Source organism: Oncorhynchus keta, chromosome 24 (genome assembly GCF_023373465.1).
Source record: "Oncorhynchus keta strain PuntledgeMale-10-30-2019 chromosome 24, Oket_V2, whole genome shotgun sequence".
Taxonomy (NCBI): domain Eukaryota; kingdom Metazoa; phylum Chordata; class Actinopteri; order Salmoniformes; family Salmonidae; genus Oncorhynchus; species Oncorhynchus keta.
This window is the reverse complement of record NC_068444.1, coordinates 24,603,978-24,622,293: the sequence shown is the minus strand read 5'-3', so window position 1 is coordinate 24,622,293 and position 18,316 is coordinate 24,603,978. Positions and strand designations below refer to the sequence as shown.

Sequence of the window (18,316 nt, the reverse complement as noted above, 5' to 3'; positions counted from 1 at the left end):
GTGATTCAGAGGGGTTGAGACGAGCACGGGTAACGTTAGACACACTCAAGGTTCTTAAATGGAAACACAGACAGAGGGACAGTTTGGGGTTCAGCCTGGTAGGGTAAACATGACTAGTTGCTAAAGAATGCAATATTGACAAGCTTCAAGAGTATTACCTACTGTACGTGTCACTCAGTTGTGGGGAGGAGCTGCCGCACCCTCCGCTAGCAAACAAGTGCATTGCACCAGGACATGCATCCTGTTGGGCACCTGCCCAGCAAGGACAGTTCAAAGACACACACACACACACACACAAAGACACACACACACGTGCTTGCAAACAAACAGAATAACACAGCCTTTCAACCCCTCTTGAGTTTTCCATGATTTTTTACTGTGTTCACTTGGCTTCAACACTTGTTTACTGCTGTCGGGTCTGAACACAGTTTAGGAAAAACTAAGTAATATGATTTAATGAGCTCTAACTCACCGTTGGTTTGACCAATCTTCCATGGAACACTGTCACTGCTGTAGTTCTGTTGTTCCAACAAAAGAATTGGAATAGCTCTGCAATGATTCAATCCATCTGATTATGTCACTCTCAGCAAATCATCCACTTCCCTTTTGGAAATCTATTTGTGTTCTGGCTGCGTTAGGCTTATATATTTAAGTACAAATTTGGGCAAACGTTTGACTCGCCGTAGATCTGTTTTGGACTAACTTCGTTATAGCTTTTATCCAGAGTCTGGATTGAAATTATGCAGTAGTTGTACTGAATATTTCAGTCCTTCAGTAATGCTGAATTCAGATCCAGTGGACAGTCTCTCAATTGGTTTGAATTGAGAGACCACCTACCTCTGTTGCCCCCATGCCCACCCCATAACATACTTTGTGGCTTCTTTTGGTTAAAATGAACAGTTTTGGTGGCAGAGGGGCCTGGATGTTGGGAGTCTTTGTGGACCGCCTGGAAAATAATGTAGCAAAATCTAGTGGAACACTCTGGATCTCTGTGTCCCATCTTAATCTCTCTTTACTTCTCCAACAGGACAAAACGCGAGTTGTTTCCCCCATCATTGACGTCATCAACATGGACAACTTCCAGTACGTAGGTGCCTCGGCCGATCTCAAAGGAGGTAAATCCCACTCATCTACGCCAGCAGCTTTCCTTTCCTCTCTAGGGCAGGCTGGCCTTTAGGAAAATCACACTGCAGTTTTCCACTCTGTGCCCAAAGTCACCTTCTGCCAAAGATGTCTAGGTTTTTTGGTGTGTGTGGCTGGCTGGCTGTGCCTGCGCATGTGTGTGAAAGCAAAGAAGAGAATAAGTACATGATGAATCTTGAAAATGGGAATGCCCTTTGGAATGGAAGCTATTTGATTGATTCGTCCAAGGATATAGGCAGATAAAATTAGCACGGTGTCGTTGTGTATTCTATACGGTTTATGAGAAGTGTTATGTACAGCCATAAGAAAATAGAGGGAATGCCACAGATATGATATCTATCAGATAGGCATTGTGTTATATAAGTTTTAGTAGGAATACAGTCACATCTGACAACCAGCGCGGCTTTTTCTTGTTGTCAAAATGATTCGACTCTTATTCACTTGAAATCACTTGAAACCTAATCTGTACCTGGTGTGTGTGTTTTTCCACCTCTAGGATTTGATTGGAACCTGGTCTTCAAGTGGGACTATATGACCCTGGAGCAGAGGAGGGCACGTCAAGGAAACCCCACTGCTCCAATCAAGTAAGCCACCCTCTGCTCTGTCTGTTCTTTCTGCTGCCCTTTCCTGCCAGCCTCACCTCTACTAATAATTCATAGCTACGCATCTGGGCCTGCTGGAGGAGATGCTGAGGTAGGCAGCATTAGATGTCAGTATCAGTGTGCAGCGTCAGAACTGAGCACTCTGGGGAATACGGGCCAATGCTCCTCCAAAAGACCCAGAGCCTTTGAGCCTCTAAGTCCTGTTTTGCCCCTGACATCTACGGTGCCTTATGACATCGGCGAGTGATTAAAGATGTTTGTATCATCTTTCCCAGCTTTGTCTTAAACTGTGTATGGTGATAAGGGAGAAGAGATTTGATGGGGATATTGCTGTTAAAGGATAGATTTAGTACATTGACCTATTTTCCTGCAATTCTATCACTTGTAGATCAGAAGAGAGGGCAAAAACGTTGATTCGTTCAATCAATATGAGCTCACAGAAATGATTGTTTAACTAAGTAACCCAATGTCAGATGCATTCTCTCAGTGAACCATGGTTTACCAACAGAGGGCAGCATTTAATCGATATCCAAAGGCTAGAATTTGAATTTGGCCCTTAATTTCCTAAAATGCATTTTGTTCCTCTTCGCAAGGTGATGGTAATTAACCCAAAGGGTGACAAGTCATTTTTCATAATTTGTTTAGTCTGAAACCTTCCACTAGAGCCATGGATTTCCCAAAAGTTCATTTAAGAGAGAACAACAGCAGACTAGTTCAAGATGCTCATTATGTTTTTCTTCCTTTTGAAAATAAAATGGCCTCTGAGCAGAAGTGGTGTATTCTTCCCTCCAGACAGCCAGAGGACAGGACACCACATCCCCTGCTGCTGCCAGGTTACAGGGCCAGGCTCTGTGCATCACATGCTGATGAGAGGACTGTAGGAGAGCTAAACTTGGCTTGACTTTGCTTAGTCTGTCTCACAGTTTTGTCTCATGACCCTGACGAACTGTACTTTCGGTCCTACCTCTTTCTCAGGACTCCCATGATTGCCGGAGGACTCTTTGTCATGGACAAGGACTACTTTGAGTTGCTGGGGAAGTACGACATGATGATGGATGTGTGGGGCGGAGAGAATCTAGGTAATAGGACACAGAATACTACGAACGCTTGAGCTTGTTTGACATTGTGTGCCTGGGGAATGGGAGAGGAAGTGTGCCCCACGCTACCTTTTGTTGGATTGGTTTATGATGTCCATATGTCAACCAAGAGTTGAGATGGACTGCATCACTTCTTCTTTTTATAAGAAAGAATGTGTTGATCCCAAATTTATTGCATAGTCAATTTACACACAGCTCTGACACACACTTAATCCACCTGACATGCCACCAGGGGTCTTTTCACAGTCCCCAAATCCAGAACAAATTCAAAAAAGTGTATAGTATTATATAGAGCCCTTATTGCATGGAACTCTGATCCATCTCCTATTGCTCAAATAATCAGTAAACCAAGTTTTTTTTAACTGATAAAGCATCCTCACAACACAACGCCTCTCCCCTATTTGACCTAGATAGTTTGTGGGGATGTAGTGATATGTAGACTACGTGTGTCTTTAAAAAACAAATGTATGTAGTTCTGTTCTTGTCTATTAATGTTCTGTATAATGCCATGTTTCATGTTTTGTGTGGACCCCAGGAAGAGTAGCTGCTGCTTTTGCAACAGCTAATGGGGATCCTAATACCAAATATTGACATTGAAGGTACCAACCGTGGGAAGTTATATCACAATGAAATGTAACTCTAAAACCTTGTCATAAACCGTTATATTAATATGTGTGTTTTGTGTTTGGACATTGCAGAGATCTCTTTCCGCGTGTGGCAGTGTGGCGGCAGTCTAGAGATCATTCCCTGCAGTCGAGTGGGACACGTCTTCAGGAAGCAGCACCCATATACCTTTCCTGGGGGCAGTGGCACCGTGTTTGCTAGGTGACTATTGATTGTCCCTGTGATGTGATTTAGACTTGGCTAAAGTCTGCCCTCTTCGGTCCAACATGTGTAAAAACCTATTCTACATACTGTCATATAACAACCCACCAGAGTGACGGTACATTAGGGTTTTGAAATATTAGTCATAAAGAATACCCACTGTACAGGCTAACAACTGGCAATTGCGTTATACCACTAACTTTACCCTTATTTTTTACCCTTATTTTCCCCTTTACCGTTCTCAAAGATCCAATGAAATTCAAGCTGAGGCGGCGGGGTGAATACCTGCTAGCCAAATGACATAACTTGCGGTTGTAGCCCATAGAGGAATGAAACAGGCCCTCTGAAATTCACATCATAATACCTGCTGTTTAAGTCTAGCTGAGCTGCAGTCATTAAAATAGAGGCGCAGTCAGAGCAGAAGCCTCAGCTCTGCTCTCATCTTGGCTTCACCCCTGCAGTGTCAACACTGTTCAAGTATGTATCACATGAGGGTGATTCATCATTGCGATGAGAGTGAGTGAACGTTCCTTCACTGCCAGTCTGTCACGCAGCACTGGAAACCCCACAGATTGACAAGTCTTAGGATGTGTGCTCTTTTCTCAAAACAGTCGAGGACTGTCACTCTCCTCCTGTGTTTTCTGAAGCCTGAACCGCCTCATCACTTTCTCTTGCCCTGTTCAAATTATTTTGACAGGCATCCTTCATTGAAGAAATAATAGATATGATCAAATGAATAGGTCCAAGTAGAGGTTCTATAAGATTGCCTATAGTTTTTAGGCTACTGTACCATGAAATGGTCTGATCAGTGACTATTTCAAGGACAGGAAGGACACATTTTTGTAAGTATTCTAACGTGGTGTCTGTCCGTCCACAGGAACACAAGGCGAGCAGCAGAGGTGTGGATGGACGAGTTTAAGAACTTCTACTACGCCGCTGTGCCCTCGGCCCGAAACGTGCCCTATGGCAAGTAAGTGTCCTTTCAGACACCGTTCTTCCCCTGATGGCATCGCAGACTGCCCTGCTGAGCTTGTATAGAATATCAACATTTCCCTTTTTCTGACACCTCCAGAAGGTCAGGTAGTACACCGAGTTATAGTAGTGATCTCAGTTGTCTCCAGATGTCATGCTGCGGCTGTCTGTCTCTCTGAGATGGCTGATAATTAGATGAGTCATGGGTTTACTCTCTGTGTGTCTGGCAGCATTCAGAGCAGAATGGAAATGAAGAAGAGGCTGGGCTGCCAGCCATTCAAGTGGTACCTGGAGAACGTGTACCCTGAGTTGCGGTAAGTAGAGAGACCACACCACCACAGTGGACCAGCAATATATTTATTTGAAAACAGACTAAGTTTAATGGAAAGACATAACTGTTGACTGTTTCCCCTACCATTATATAGGCAGAACAGAGTTTGGGAGCCTTTGCTGCTTGCCACTTAGAAATTAAACTAGGGGAAAGACTGCGGTGGGTGGCATATACCCACATCTTGTGATTTGACATCCCCTTCACTTGTGCTGTGTGTCTGGCCCTTCAGGGTCCCTGACCATCAGGACATTGCCTTCGGCGCTCTGCAGCAGGGAGGTAACTGCTTAGACACGCTGGGACACTTTGCAGATGGAGTGGTGGGGGTCTACGAATGCCACAACGCTGGGGGAAATCAGGTATCATTCAGGGCTCAGGTACTGCTCAGATCCATTACACATAACCAAGCTGTGCACTGGGCTGGGTAACACAATGAGGTGGGTTTACTTTATAAATAAATTACTGCCGCAGCTTTTCAGAGGGTCACAGTGCACATGTCAAAGAGTTGGTATTGTACTGGACAGTCAACTAATGCTTTGATTGGGTGTCTCCGATTCATACTGATGAAATGCATTTTGATGTCCCACTTACCACAACATATTGATCATATACTAAGCTGGAGGAGGGGATTCTGGGAGTCCAGCCACTGTTGGTGTAAATATGTGTGATTTTCAACATACAACATGTATACATCACATATTCACACTTGACAAAGACAAACGCTTTAGAAGTGGATCTGTATAATAATTCAGGAGTACCTAAACTGTGCCAATGTAGCAAATTCACTGTGTCCCACTCTTTGTCCGCAGGAATGGGCGCTGACCAAGGACAAGTCAGTAAAGCACATGGACCTTTGTCTGACGGTGGTAGACCGGACCGCAGGCTCACAAATCAAGCTGCAGGGCTGCAGGGAAAATGACAGCAGACAGGTGAGCGAGCTGAGCACCACGGATCAGATCGATCAAAAAGTAGTAGTAGTAAATGAAAGTGACTAACCGCAGTCTGGCAGTTAGCATGGTAATAGAAAATTAATTTAGTTTTGCCATGGAATGTGGATTATGATGGATTGGGATGATCCCTTTTGATATGCACTGTAGATAATTCACCATAAACTCGCTGTCAATTGAAACCATTAGTGATTATAGTACTCACAGTACATACAAACCTGTGACTGATGTCACCCTTGTTTCCCCCATGTCCCAACCTCCCCCTTCCTGTCCACCACCTCGTGTGTCTCCAGAAATGGGAGCAGATTGAGAGCAACTCTAAGTTGCGGCACGTGGGTAGCAACCTGTGCCTGGACAGCCACAGTGCACGCACTGGGGGGCTGACAGTGGAGGTGTGCAGCCCCAACCTCAACCAGCAGTGGAAGTTCACTCTCAACCTCCAACTCTAGAGAGACAGTGTCCCCACCACCACCTCCTCCACCACCACCTCCTGCTCTCCTCCCCGGAGCCACATAGACTAGAGCCACCCAGCAACAACTACGGACAGATGGACGGACAGACGGAGGCCCCCGGAGGGGCCACAACACACAGAGGGAAGGATATGAAACTACAGACCAAGTGGGATGATGATTCTTTCCATTCAACTATATACCTCAGTGTTTCATCTTTAGTCCTGCTCTTTGGAAAGTGAATGTTATTTTTCTTAATGCAGGTGAAATGGAATTAACTTTCTGGATGGTTTTTTTTAACGTGTTCTTTTAAAATGTCTCTTTCCACTGAAGTTCACTGCGTTTCTGAAATGGATGCAACTTATTTTGTTGTCCTCTTCCATCAAGTAATCTATCTTTATTGAATGTAAAAGACGTATTCCATAGAGGTTCCCTGACTAGACCGAGACGGCCCAGGAAGAAAGCTGATAGTTTTGGTATGGTTTCAGTTGGGTTTGGCCCCTTAAAGGTCCTGCTGGTAGAAGGGAAAGGACTCTACGCACTGTTCATTCACTGAAACACTCTCTACTGATTGGTGGGCTGTTCTGACAGAGTGAACAGTAAAGAGATGGAGAGAACAAAATCATTTTTTTTCTTCCACAATTATACAGAATTTTCATTCTGCTCCTGTCACACGTGTTGTAAAAAGGTGCGTCGTCTGATCAGAAGGGTGCTCTTCACGGGTCTCTCATGGATACTTTTGGGGCCAGGAGTTGTCGAGGATGTGGATGTATCGCTGCTGGGTCATCAGATTGTAGCACTTGTTGCTACGACTCTTCATTCTTTTTCCCATCACAATTGGATGGAAAACATTTTTTATATTTTTTATCATTCATGTATTTTTTTCTTTGCAAAAGCAGTAGTGTCCCAAGTTTATTGATTCATTTGTAACAGACATTTAATAATTTTTTGTTCAATTATACTGTAGAATAATCAACTAAGTTACACAGTAAATTGAACTGATATTTCTTTATACTCGTTGCTTGACTGTGCTCTTGTGAGTAAAAACGTATCTACTTACTGTATCGATTTTTTCCCCTTCTCCCTTTTCAGTGTTCGTGTTACCATGGTAACAACCTCATACAAATTAGTAAAGAGTTTATTACAGGGTACTGTTGGAACCATCATTTTCATTCTTAGAAGTGTTCTTGAAATGTTCTCACACACAGTGTATGTATACATTGGAGTCCTTATTGTCACTTTGTGATTTGCCATTTTAGAAAAGTACACTTCATCTGAGGTAAGCGACAAAGACAGCATTTACATGGGAGGGCCTTGTGTTGCATGTTGTACCAATACTTGAGCGTCTTTTTTTCTGTCCTTTTGTTTGTCTCGACATTGCACGCATGCTTTGTGAATGATGTCTTTGCCTTTTTTGATATCCATCATACTGTAAAGGGGAATGTGTTTTTGTGCGCTAGTGAACAGGTTTCTTAAAGGAGGGCAGGTCATTCGGCTATAGTTAACTGGACTCAAGGGAGAAAAGCAATAAGATGTTCTTATTTCAGTATCATTGTTGTGCATTTAGCTCGCATCTGCTTCGGGTGTATTCTGATTGGGTTAATACATTAGCTTGTGATTTATGTGGTACTTTAAACGTTACTGTTAGTTTCTGAGGGGCAGCAGAACCCACCGCTAATGTGATGGCCAAAGGAGCCTATAACGACTTACGAAAGCAAAGATTCATCCATTGACATGGCATTGTTTGTCTCGGTTGGGATGCCCCCAATTTCAATAGATTAATTTATTCTAGAATAGCAAATTACTAATTATTCAGTAATATTTGCTGTCTGTATTTTGTGAGCCCTCATTATATGCATATATCCCTTTGTTCTACACCATTCTGGTCAATCCTTCGTATACATAGGGAGACTCCAACCACCATCGGTATAGAAACAAGCATCACAATGACAAAACAGATGCAACAGCTCCCATCTCTAACTTGTGTGGAGGTATTGCATTTCAAAAATGCCAAAGAGATGAGGTATCCCACAGTAAGAGGTGTGGAGCAGGGGATAGAGGTAACATCCCATATTTTACCTGCAGTATCTGCAGTTCAGAGTGTGAGATCTGAGTGAGCAGGACTATGGGGTGTTGTAACCGCCCATGTGAGAGAGGTTTAGTAGGATTATGACAAGTTGCACATGGTATTATGAGCTGTCTGCCATCACATCACTGTTGAAATTGTAACAATGTCAGAGATCATGTCAATTGTAACAATTCAAATGTGAAAGTTCAGCTGGTTAGAGGGAGGCCTACAGTACTAAATGGGAATGCTTGTGTGAACATTGTCTACATGGTGGCAACGGTTGTTCAAGTATTGAATAAAGCCTTTTTAGTAAGACTTGTGTGAAACTGAAGTTTGCTGTTCACTAGGAATTACGGAGGAAAAAAAATCTTAGAATTACAGCCACATTTTAATTGGATGAAATGTTTACATAGCACAATGTGCCAAAGTTATTTACTTATTTGATTTGCATTGTCAATACAATTTGTGATTCAAGTTTAGGTGAGGGACGTGCTTTGACTAAATGATGACTGAAACCAAATTATTGATCACAAGAAATTGTAATTTGGGATATTGAATATGGTTTGTTCCTCTATTTTCTGCTGTAGGAAAATTGGATTGATTCAAATCAGTGGCAAGGGAGGCAGCATGGAGGTAACATTTAAGTGTATATCTTTGTATATACAGTACGTTTGTCTATATACACATACTGTAAGCAACAGCAGTTACTAGTGAGTTGGTCTACTGTACAGCGCTTGTAATTCATTGTTTTATAGTTATGGCAAATTCAACTAAATGATTAACTTAAATAAATGCATTTATAAGAGGTGTGGACTTTCTTTGCTAAGTCTTCAAGGATTGCAATGAGAAAAAGCTTGGATTTTAATGATGGCTGTAACTAAACAATTCAAATCAGTTTTCCTGACCTGCATGCTCTCATTGCTATGCAGTCATTCTCAGGGAACAGAAAAGGCCTCTAACAAATAGATGTCCGGTGTCACTATCTAAAAGTATAATTTAGAAGGTGTATAATGTTAATTAAGGGAGCCTTTGTTAAGGGAACCTTTAAGGCCTACATAAACTCTTGACACTGGTGGTGTATAAAATCGTGAACATTTATTAGCAACATGGTGGTATACATACGATTCACAAAGTCCATCAGGGTGGTGTACTGTTAACATGAAGATCACAGAGGGAAGGTTTACAATAGGCTACATACACACTCAATGAGGAGAAATAACAAACACGCACGATACAGCAATCACTTTTCCTCCACCAATGAAAAACACACAGGACAAGAAGCAGTTTCAACAACATTCCCAGAGCAGTCATACATTGCAGTTTGTGTGTTGTATAGAATTAATCCGATACGGTAGGAAGTTTGGTCCAGCTTACATGAGCTATTTACATATTATTAGTACAATGTCAAATACACCATTCTGGAACTAGATTTCATTTTACCAACGACCCTTAATATTAGTCTTGCCAACTTTTCTACTGACTATTGATTGAGCACATATTTCAATATTATCTATCATTTTTTACAGTATTTTGATAGCACCTTATTGTATTTTTTTATTAATAGTGAATAATGAAGCCCTGAGGTCAGCAAAGTTAATTTACTTGACTGTCTCAATCATACATCTTCAGGTCCCAACTTTAGACTTTCAATTGCCAGAGTGCACGATAGGCCTGCAGAAGACATTTTTATTTTCTTGCCACTGTCATTACACTTTAACATATTGTAATCTTCCACTGTGTTTTAGAATGGAAATTACTAACAAATGGTGTCCAAAATTTCTAGATTACATATTAAAATGTATTTCAGCAGTCTTGATCACTCATGCAGAGTGGAGGCTGTATTGAATGAAAAACATTCACAAAATGTGTTGGCTTTTTACTAACTATAAAAGGACCCAATGGGCATTGGGCTGACTGACTAGCCAACTTACTTGCATGCAGTCTCAGTTTGTCCATTAACGGCTACGGGTGGAGGCGGGTGCACGCACGGTATTGGCGCTCTATATGCTTTATGGGTCTGAAAACAACCGTAAATAGGGAAAGGGGGATATCTAGTCAGTTGTATAACAATGCATTCAAAAGAAATGTGTCTTCCGCATTTAACCCAACCCCTCTGGTGGGTGGGGGCTGCCATAATCGACATCCACGTCTTCGTCGCCCGGGGAACAGTGGGTTAACTGCCTTGCTCAGGCGCAGAACGACCCATTTTTTTTACCTTGTCAGCTCGGGGATTCGATCCGGCAACCTTTCAGTTATTGGCCCAACACTAACGGCTACCTGCCACCGAATACCAGAAGGAAAGAAGATGGCATGTGGCAATAGACTGAGTGGGCTGTCAATCAACTGACCTCATTAATTTTACAGAGCAATGGTAAATTAATATTGCCTCTCAGAAGCTATGGAATTACAGTGACATCAGATTGACACAAAGACATTCCAGGAAATGATAAATGGCCAATGTTGATAAAAAAAAATAATCTGGCTTTAGGATTTGGATATGGCTTGGCCGTTGATATAGGTTATGTCTGTTGTCTTTTCTAGTAGATTGCTTTAAAGAACCAAATGTTGTTGAAGGGTTGAACTATAAACCTAGTTATCTAATCCTGGAGTGAGAAAATAATTTAATGAACACAGATGCACTATACAGATGGTAAACTGTCTTTTGTTTTATCCATCTTGAATAAATTATATATTTTTTAGATATTCTCTGCAGAAGTCATCTGAAGTTGCCATATGATACTGGCATGAAATGCCTGGTAAGAAAAGGAGATGTTCTATGTAAAAGGCACTGAGAATATATCTAATACATGGCTGGGTAATAAAATAAACGGTCATATTTTATCTTATTGTAAATTGTAGATCATACATTTTCAACCTGAGAATTTAAACTAAAGCAGTTCTGATTAAAAGTGAATACAGGGGGAGGGGGGTTAACAGCCCTCCATCTCTCCTGATTATAATTGGTTCATGAAATCACTCAGAGTAGCAATAACGGATCACCACACGAGTCATCTGCTCTCTACTTGGCCATGGTGGTATTAATAACATTAAAAATGGCCTAATAGACATTGCTTAGTAACACTACACTTACAGAACATTTTAGAGCACATCCAAGGACTTCATGACTAAGATATACCGCGAACAGACAATTTAAAGAGATTATATATTTGATTTTGAAGTGTTTACTTTGAAAAGGTTGTTGACTATCATGCATACTTCTTGGTGTCTATCAATATAACAATTCAGAACAAAAGAGCATTGTTATTAGCATCATTAACATACTTATGGCATGTCAGAGAATCTTTCAGACAGTGATCAGTGCACATAACTAGTGATCGCACACAAACAAACATACACAAGAACGACAATGTATTTTTGGGGAAAAGGAAAAGGTGAAAAATCACAATCATGTGTCTTACCTAAAAGTGAAGAACCTGATAGAACTATAATCACTTGTACTGTCTAATAAGTACACAAAAACAAATATACCTCAATAGCATATGCACATCATATATTTTGGTAAATATTCATAATGTTTTTAGAATATAATTCCTTTTCATTGGCTTGTAGTATTCATCATCTTCGTGTACTTTCGTTGATCCCCTTTAAATCATTCCTGCATAAATATTGTAGCACTCAAGACAATAATTACCCTTTTTTTATTAAAAATGGATTTCCTGCTTCTTCATAGAATGGTCAAGCTCTCAATAATTAGAGGAAACAGGCGATAGCAATGAAACAGGATTAAACCTTCAGTGTTCTGCGACAAAACAGATTTTCAGAGTAAAGTGAGTCATTAACTCATCTATTTTCTGGGGAAGCATTTAGTACCACCATTAATTATAGGAATTTATCAAAGCTTGGGATATTTAGTAAACACCGTTAGTTATAGGTATTCATCAAAGCTAGGGATATTTAGTAAACACCGTTAGTTATAGGAATTCATCAAATCTAGGGATATTTAGTAAACACCGTTAGTTATAGGAATTCATCAAAGCTAGGGATATTTAGTAAACACCGTTAGTTATAGGAATTCATCAAAGCTAGGGATATTTAGTAAACACCGTTAGTTATAGGAATTCAAAGCTAGGGATATTTAGTAAACACCGTTAGTTATAGGAATTCATCAAAGCTAGGGATATTTAGTAAACACCGTTAGTTATAGGAATTCATCAAAGCTAGGGATATTTAGTAAACACCGTTAGTTATAGGAATTCATCAAAGCTAGGGATATTTAGTAAACACCGTTAGTTATAGGAATTCATCAAAGCTAGGGATATTTAGTAAACACCATTAGTTATAGGAATTCATCAAAGCTAGGGATATTTAGTAAACACCGTTACTGAATTGCTTTAAAGTGAAGGACCATAGAAAGTGCATGAGTAGTGCCCTAGCTAGGACAACTCTGCCTCAGTAGTACAAATCTCCCAAACACTTCACACATCAAAAACAGTCACAGTGGCAAGGAGCGGATAAGCACGATTGTATGTCATCGGCCAAGGGACAAAATAGGCCTGTGTGCGTGGACTTTGGAATTGCACACAATTGAAAGCATTGATTTCACTTTTACACTGAAAGTACATTCACTATTGGCCAAAAATACATTATTAATCCACGGTGACATTCACTTAACTGACTTAAAACAGCTCAACATACAGCACAGTGGGGTGCTATTCTGTCCCCACACAAGAGGCAAGACCACAGCCTCACAAAGTCATTATGGCAGATCAGGAGGATCCATTCTCCTAAGCCCCTTTGAAAGGAATAACATTGACAAACTTCTGTGGGTCTGGTGTTTTCTTCTCTCCATCTTTTAGTGACATCATTGGAGTGAGATAATTATTGGCTGACGGTATGTAATGTTTAATTTAAACTCAACTTACATACTGTATAGATCAATGTCAGGCTTGCTTCCAGGGTTTGGACAATGGATGTGACTACAGTGAGCCTATGATGATATGGGCCACACTGGCACACTGGATATGGGCCACACTCTTAGCTCCCCAGCTGAGCCAGAGGCTCATCATACATCACCAGAGGAACTGAACTGAAAACAGTCTGTGTGGTCTGTCAGAGAGTGAGGGCTTGCTGTGGACAGTTCAGAGTGTTTATCTAGAGTTGAACTGAACTGACCCCTGCAGCTCTTGATTATCCAATACTACGCCACATGGAGACGGTAGTCATGTTGTACAGCAACTGTAGGCTTCATCCAAATGAACGTTCATGTGGTCATCATTGGCAAGAACGAGAATAATTTATCATATCATCAACCCTTCTCTTTGCAGTCTGAAAACCTGAACACAAGTCACACCATCCAGAATTTTCAATGATGTTGCTAATATACAGCGATGAACCAATTGGCTGAGAATAGGGACTGCCAGTCATATGATCTGATGACCAGTTGCATAGTTCCTATTGACTGAGATATGAAGTTACTGAGTACAGTAAGCATTACCCTGGTAAGCAGGACATTTCCCATTTCAGGTATTAAGCATCAGCAAGATGGCAAGCGCTCTGGAAGGGGGATGGTAATGAAATGTAGTGCAGACTACTCCTCCATATTTAATTTAAACATAATGGAAGGATCCTGGGCTTATACACACACACACACACACATGTATATGTAGATACACATTACCAGTCAAAGGTTTGGACACCTACACATTCAAGGGTTTTTCTTTATTGTTACTATTTTCAATGTTGTGATATCTTCCCTATAAATCTACAACTATGAAATAACACATTTGGAATCATGTAGTAACCAAAAAAGTGTTAAACAAAACATATATTCTTCAAAGTAGCCACACTTTGTCTTGATGACAGCTTTGCACACTCTTGGCATTCTCTCAATCAGCTTCAATGCATTACAATTAACAGGTGTGTCATGTTAAAAGTTAATTTGTGAAATGTCTTTGCTTCTTAATGAGTTTGAGCCAATTGAGTTGTGTTGTGACAAGGTACGGTTGGTAAACAGAAGATAGCCCTATTTGGTAAAATACCAAGTCCATATGTCAAGAACAGCTCAAATAAGCAAAGAGAAATGACAGTCATTCATTACTTTAAGTCATGAAGGTCACTCAATACGGAAAATCTCTGAATGTTTCTTCAAGTGCAGTCATAAAAACGATCAAGAGCTAAGATGAAACTGGCTCTCATGAGGACAGCCCCAGGAAAGGAAGACCGAGAGTTACCTCTGCTGCAGAGGATACGTTCATTAGAGTTACCAGCCCAGAAATTGCAGCCCAAATAAATTCAAGTAACAGACACAGCTCAACATCAACTGTTCAGAGGAGACTGTGTGAATCAGGCCTTCATGGTCAATTTGTTGCAAAGAAACCACTACTAAAGGACACCAATAAGAAGAAGAGACTTGTTTGGGCCAAGAAACATGAGCAAAGGATATTAGTGGAATTTTTTTTTGGATCCAACCGCCGTGTCTTTGTGAAACACAGAGTAGGTGAATGGAAGATCTCCACATGTGTGGTTCCCACCGTGAAGCATGGAGGAGCTGGTGTCAGTGATTTATTTAGAATTCTAGGCACACTTAACCAGCATGGCTACCACAGCATTCTGCAGCAATACACCATCCCATCTGGTTTGCGCTTAGTGGGACTATCATTTGTTTTTCAACAGGACAATGACCCAACACACCTCCAGGCTGTGTAAGGGCTATTATACCAAGAAGGAGAGTGATGGAGTAATGCATCAGATGACCTGGCCTCCACAATCACCTGACCTCAACCCAATTGAGATGGTTTGGGATGAGTTGGACCGCAGAGTGAAAGAAAAGCAGCCAACAAGTACTCAGCATGTGGGAACGCCTTCAAGACTTTTGGAAAATCATTCCAGGTGAAGCTGGTTGAGAGAATGCAATGAGTATACAAAGCTGTCATCAAGGCAAAGAGTGGCTACCTTGAAGAATCTAAAATATATTTTGATATTTTTTGGGGGGTTAATACATGATTCCATATGTGTTATTTCATAGTTGTGATGTCTTCACTATTATTCTACAATGTAGAAAATTGTACAAATAAAGAAAAACCCTTGAATGAGTAGGTGCGTCCAAACTTTTGAGTGGTACTGTAATACATACATACCTACCGACATACAGTATTTCTTCTTAGTGGTTCAGGTCTATCTTGGAGAGAACACACCCGATGTTGCTCCATAGGTGGTCGATTTACATTACAGAGTGATATTGTTCTACATGGAAACAATATTTAACCAGATTTTTTTTAAAGAAATCTGCACATTGAACAACAGTACATTATCCAACTGTGTTTTTGTCATGCAGCCTGTGACAATAACAATAGAGACATGTGTACTGTACAATGGCTCTGCTTTGTGCCTCAGTAAAGAAACTTTAATCTATAGACCGTTCCGACTAAACTATAGACCTGCTCTCCAAACCTGGGGGTTTGGTCCCCCAACCCATTTAACCCAGACTTGGCACTGTTAAAATATTGTTTCATTTAAGGAATTACCTATCCCAGTGTCTACAATTGTAAAGAACAAATCTATTAGTGTTTTGGGTTAGTGTGTTTTAGTGTTTTGCATGTGATGAACAGTGTGTGTTTGTGGGTACGTGTGACAGTGTGTGTACACAGTGTGTGTGTGCGTATATTACAAAGATTATGTGGTCGCCTCACTGGGTAGGAGAGCAGTCGTCTAAATCCAGTAGCTCCCTCACCAGTCTCTCTCCAAACTGAGCTCGGCTGTAGCGCTTAATCTGGTAGGCATCGGACATCTTGTACATGATATAGGCGTTGTTTATGGCGATGCTGATGGTCAGCCAGAACACCTGCTGCCACGTTTTGTTTGGCTTGTGGAAGATGAAATACCTGAAAGGAAGAAATAAAAAAAGACCAACCCTGATTGGCTATATGGGATCTTGGAAATTTGATCATTTGTGTCAGATGTTGATGTTCATCACATACAGTTATCTGACTGGACATCTGAAATTAGACAGAGTTACGACGCAGACAGTCATGGAGACAAGATATCCTCCTAAGTGTGAGGTATTGGTTAGTGGTGAGGAGGAGCGATATTCAGCTAACGTCCCTGTTTCTGGCTCTCCAGATGTAATCTGCAGTCCTCCACATCCACAAGTGTTGTCCTCTGAGCTACAGAACACCATCTCATTACTGTCCAACCTAATTAGAGGCAGTGAGAGGGTGAGAAGATAAGAGCCAATCTCCATGGTGTGTGTGTGTGTGATGAGCCATCCCATCTATCACTCTGCTTGTCTCCTTAATTGAAGTCTTCTGTCTTTGACCAGTGTTAACGTCGCTTGGCACGGTTCTCCATTTGTGACATAGACATCTCTGGGTGGGCCCTTGACAGTAGCCAGTCTATTGCATTGCAATGAAGTGTCAATTCCAGTGGATTAGGAAATCCAGATTATTAAATGTGTTCCACTTGATGAACTCAGATGGAATCATAATGCAGGTAGATTTACTATGGATGTATTTACTGTCCCTTGCTGAAAAGGGATGACCTTTTCCATGGTGAAAAGGGATGACCTTTTCCATGGTATCTTCTTATAAATTGCTAATGCAACAAGTATTGGTCACACTTTACTTGGATAGTCCGGTTTCTCGATCTGTAGCTGCTCTACAAATGGGCATACTATCAACAAACCATCTGCTGATAAGCAAATGCTTGCTAAGGTTACAATTAGTGTTAAGGTTAGGGTTAAGGTTAGAGCTAGGGTTAGTAGATAGTCTAGAGCATCTGCAGATGGACTATCCAAATTGTTACCTAAGTATCTTTGGCATTCCAATGGATATACAGTATGCAGCTCACATTCTTATCTTACCATTGCATGACAAGCTTTGAACAGAAACTTGTGTGGTAACTGTGCAATTAGGAGTTCAAATCTCATTCCTTTATAGTGTATGGTTTTAAACAGGGCATCGGAGTTCCTGGTGGTGTCCCAGGTCATCTTTTTTTGCCGTCACATTGTGCATCTCAGAAGATTGCTATATCACATCAATGTAATTCCTTCTCCAGGTGTTGTACGGTCTAATCCGACTCTGCACAGCGCAACTGCAAAAGGAAAACCCGGAATGCCATCTCTGGCTTGAGGCTGATAAGGAATGCTATAGAGTGATCCTCCTCAATTAATGTCTGGCTGTGACTGAATTATTAATGAAGGATTCACTTGAGCCTGACTTGCGTGGCGGGGAGTGTGTGAGCACCCAGCATGTGCCCACCACAGGGGGAGTCAGGCTGACTCTCTGTTTAGCAGCACAGTAGGAGAGCTTAGAGCTGAAACCGCTGTCGTGTCCCAATGCAGCCTGAAATACTTTGAAATAAGCCACACAAAACTGCAGGAACAACAGAACAGTTTGCCATATTCAAATCTTATATTTCAATACACTTGACCTACAAAAATCCAGGGGTGAAATCCCCTCATGGAGAACTACTGGGTATGCTGGCTTTAGCTCCAACCTCATTGTAACACAGCTGATTCAGCTAATCAATGTCCTCGTTAGCAGTTATTAGAATCAGGAGTGCTAGCTAGGGTTGGAGCAAAAGCCTGCAGGAGGGTAGCTTCTCAGGAGGGTTGGCCACCCCTGTCCTATGATGAACATTCATATAGGCGAACACATTTCTCCCAGGATGACAACTGATTGCAATGCATCCAGTATTCACTCACTTGCTGTACTTGTCGTCATACTTGCAGATGTAACTGAGGTGTGCAGCGAAGGCCTCCACAGCCAGCGGACAGGGAATCTCACCACTTTTCCTTTTGATGATCACCCCTAGAACCCAACACATGACTCAAACAGGACTAATGGGAGTTTTTTAAAAGTATTATGGAATCATATTTTCAGATTGCAACTCAGTGACAAATTATAATACAAAAATTTGTGGCATATC

The 18,316-nt window shown here is 41.2% G+C and overlaps 2 protein-coding genes across 5 annotated transcripts in view; one reads left to right on the top strand and one right to left on the bottom strand.

The window, feature by feature from the left end:
• The window catches only part of galnt2 (UDP-N-acetyl-alpha-D-galactosamine:polypeptide N-acetylgalactosaminyltransferase 2), a 102,555-nt gene extending 93,319 nt beyond the window's left edge, over positions 1-9,236 (top strand). For 2 of the 3 annotated variants that reach the window (XM_035801178.2, XM_035801175.2), the window contains exons 8-16: positions 1,028-1,115; positions 1,640-1,727; positions 2,721-2,824; positions 3,541-3,667; positions 4,545-4,637; positions 4,870-4,953; positions 5,200-5,344; positions 5,777-5,896; positions 6,208-9,236. In XM_035801178.2, the coding sequence (XP_035657071.1) occupies positions 1,028-1,115; positions 1,640-1,727; positions 2,721-2,824; positions 3,541-3,667; positions 4,545-4,637; positions 4,870-4,953; positions 5,200-5,344; positions 5,777-5,896; positions 6,208-6,363 (1,005 nt within the window). In that variant the 3' untranslated portion in view covers positions 6,364-9,236. The remainder of the gene's footprint in view (positions 1-1,027; positions 1,116-1,639; positions 1,728-2,720; positions 2,825-3,540; positions 3,668-4,544; positions 4,638-4,869; positions 4,954-5,199; positions 5,345-5,776; positions 5,897-6,207) is intronic. The other variant, XM_035801177.2, reaches the window with a different exon arrangement.
• A 268-nt stretch (positions 9,237-9,504) lies between these two features.
• LOC118402846 (piggyBac transposable element-derived protein 5-like) overlaps positions 9,505-18,316 on the bottom strand; it is a 33,797-nt gene continuing 24,985 nt past the window's right edge. The window contains exons 6-8 of one of the 2 annotated variants that reach the window (XM_035801173.2): positions 18,093-18,198; positions 16,122-16,272; positions 9,505-13,725 (exon numbers count right to left, since the gene is read on the bottom strand). In XM_035801173.2, coding sequence (XP_035657066.1) covers positions 13,690-13,725; positions 16,122-16,272; positions 18,093-18,198 — 293 coding nt within the window. In that variant the 3' untranslated portion in view covers positions 9,505-13,689. Of the gene's footprint in view, positions 16,273-18,092; positions 18,199-18,316 lie in introns of both variants that reach the window. The other variant, XM_035801172.2, reaches the window with a different exon arrangement.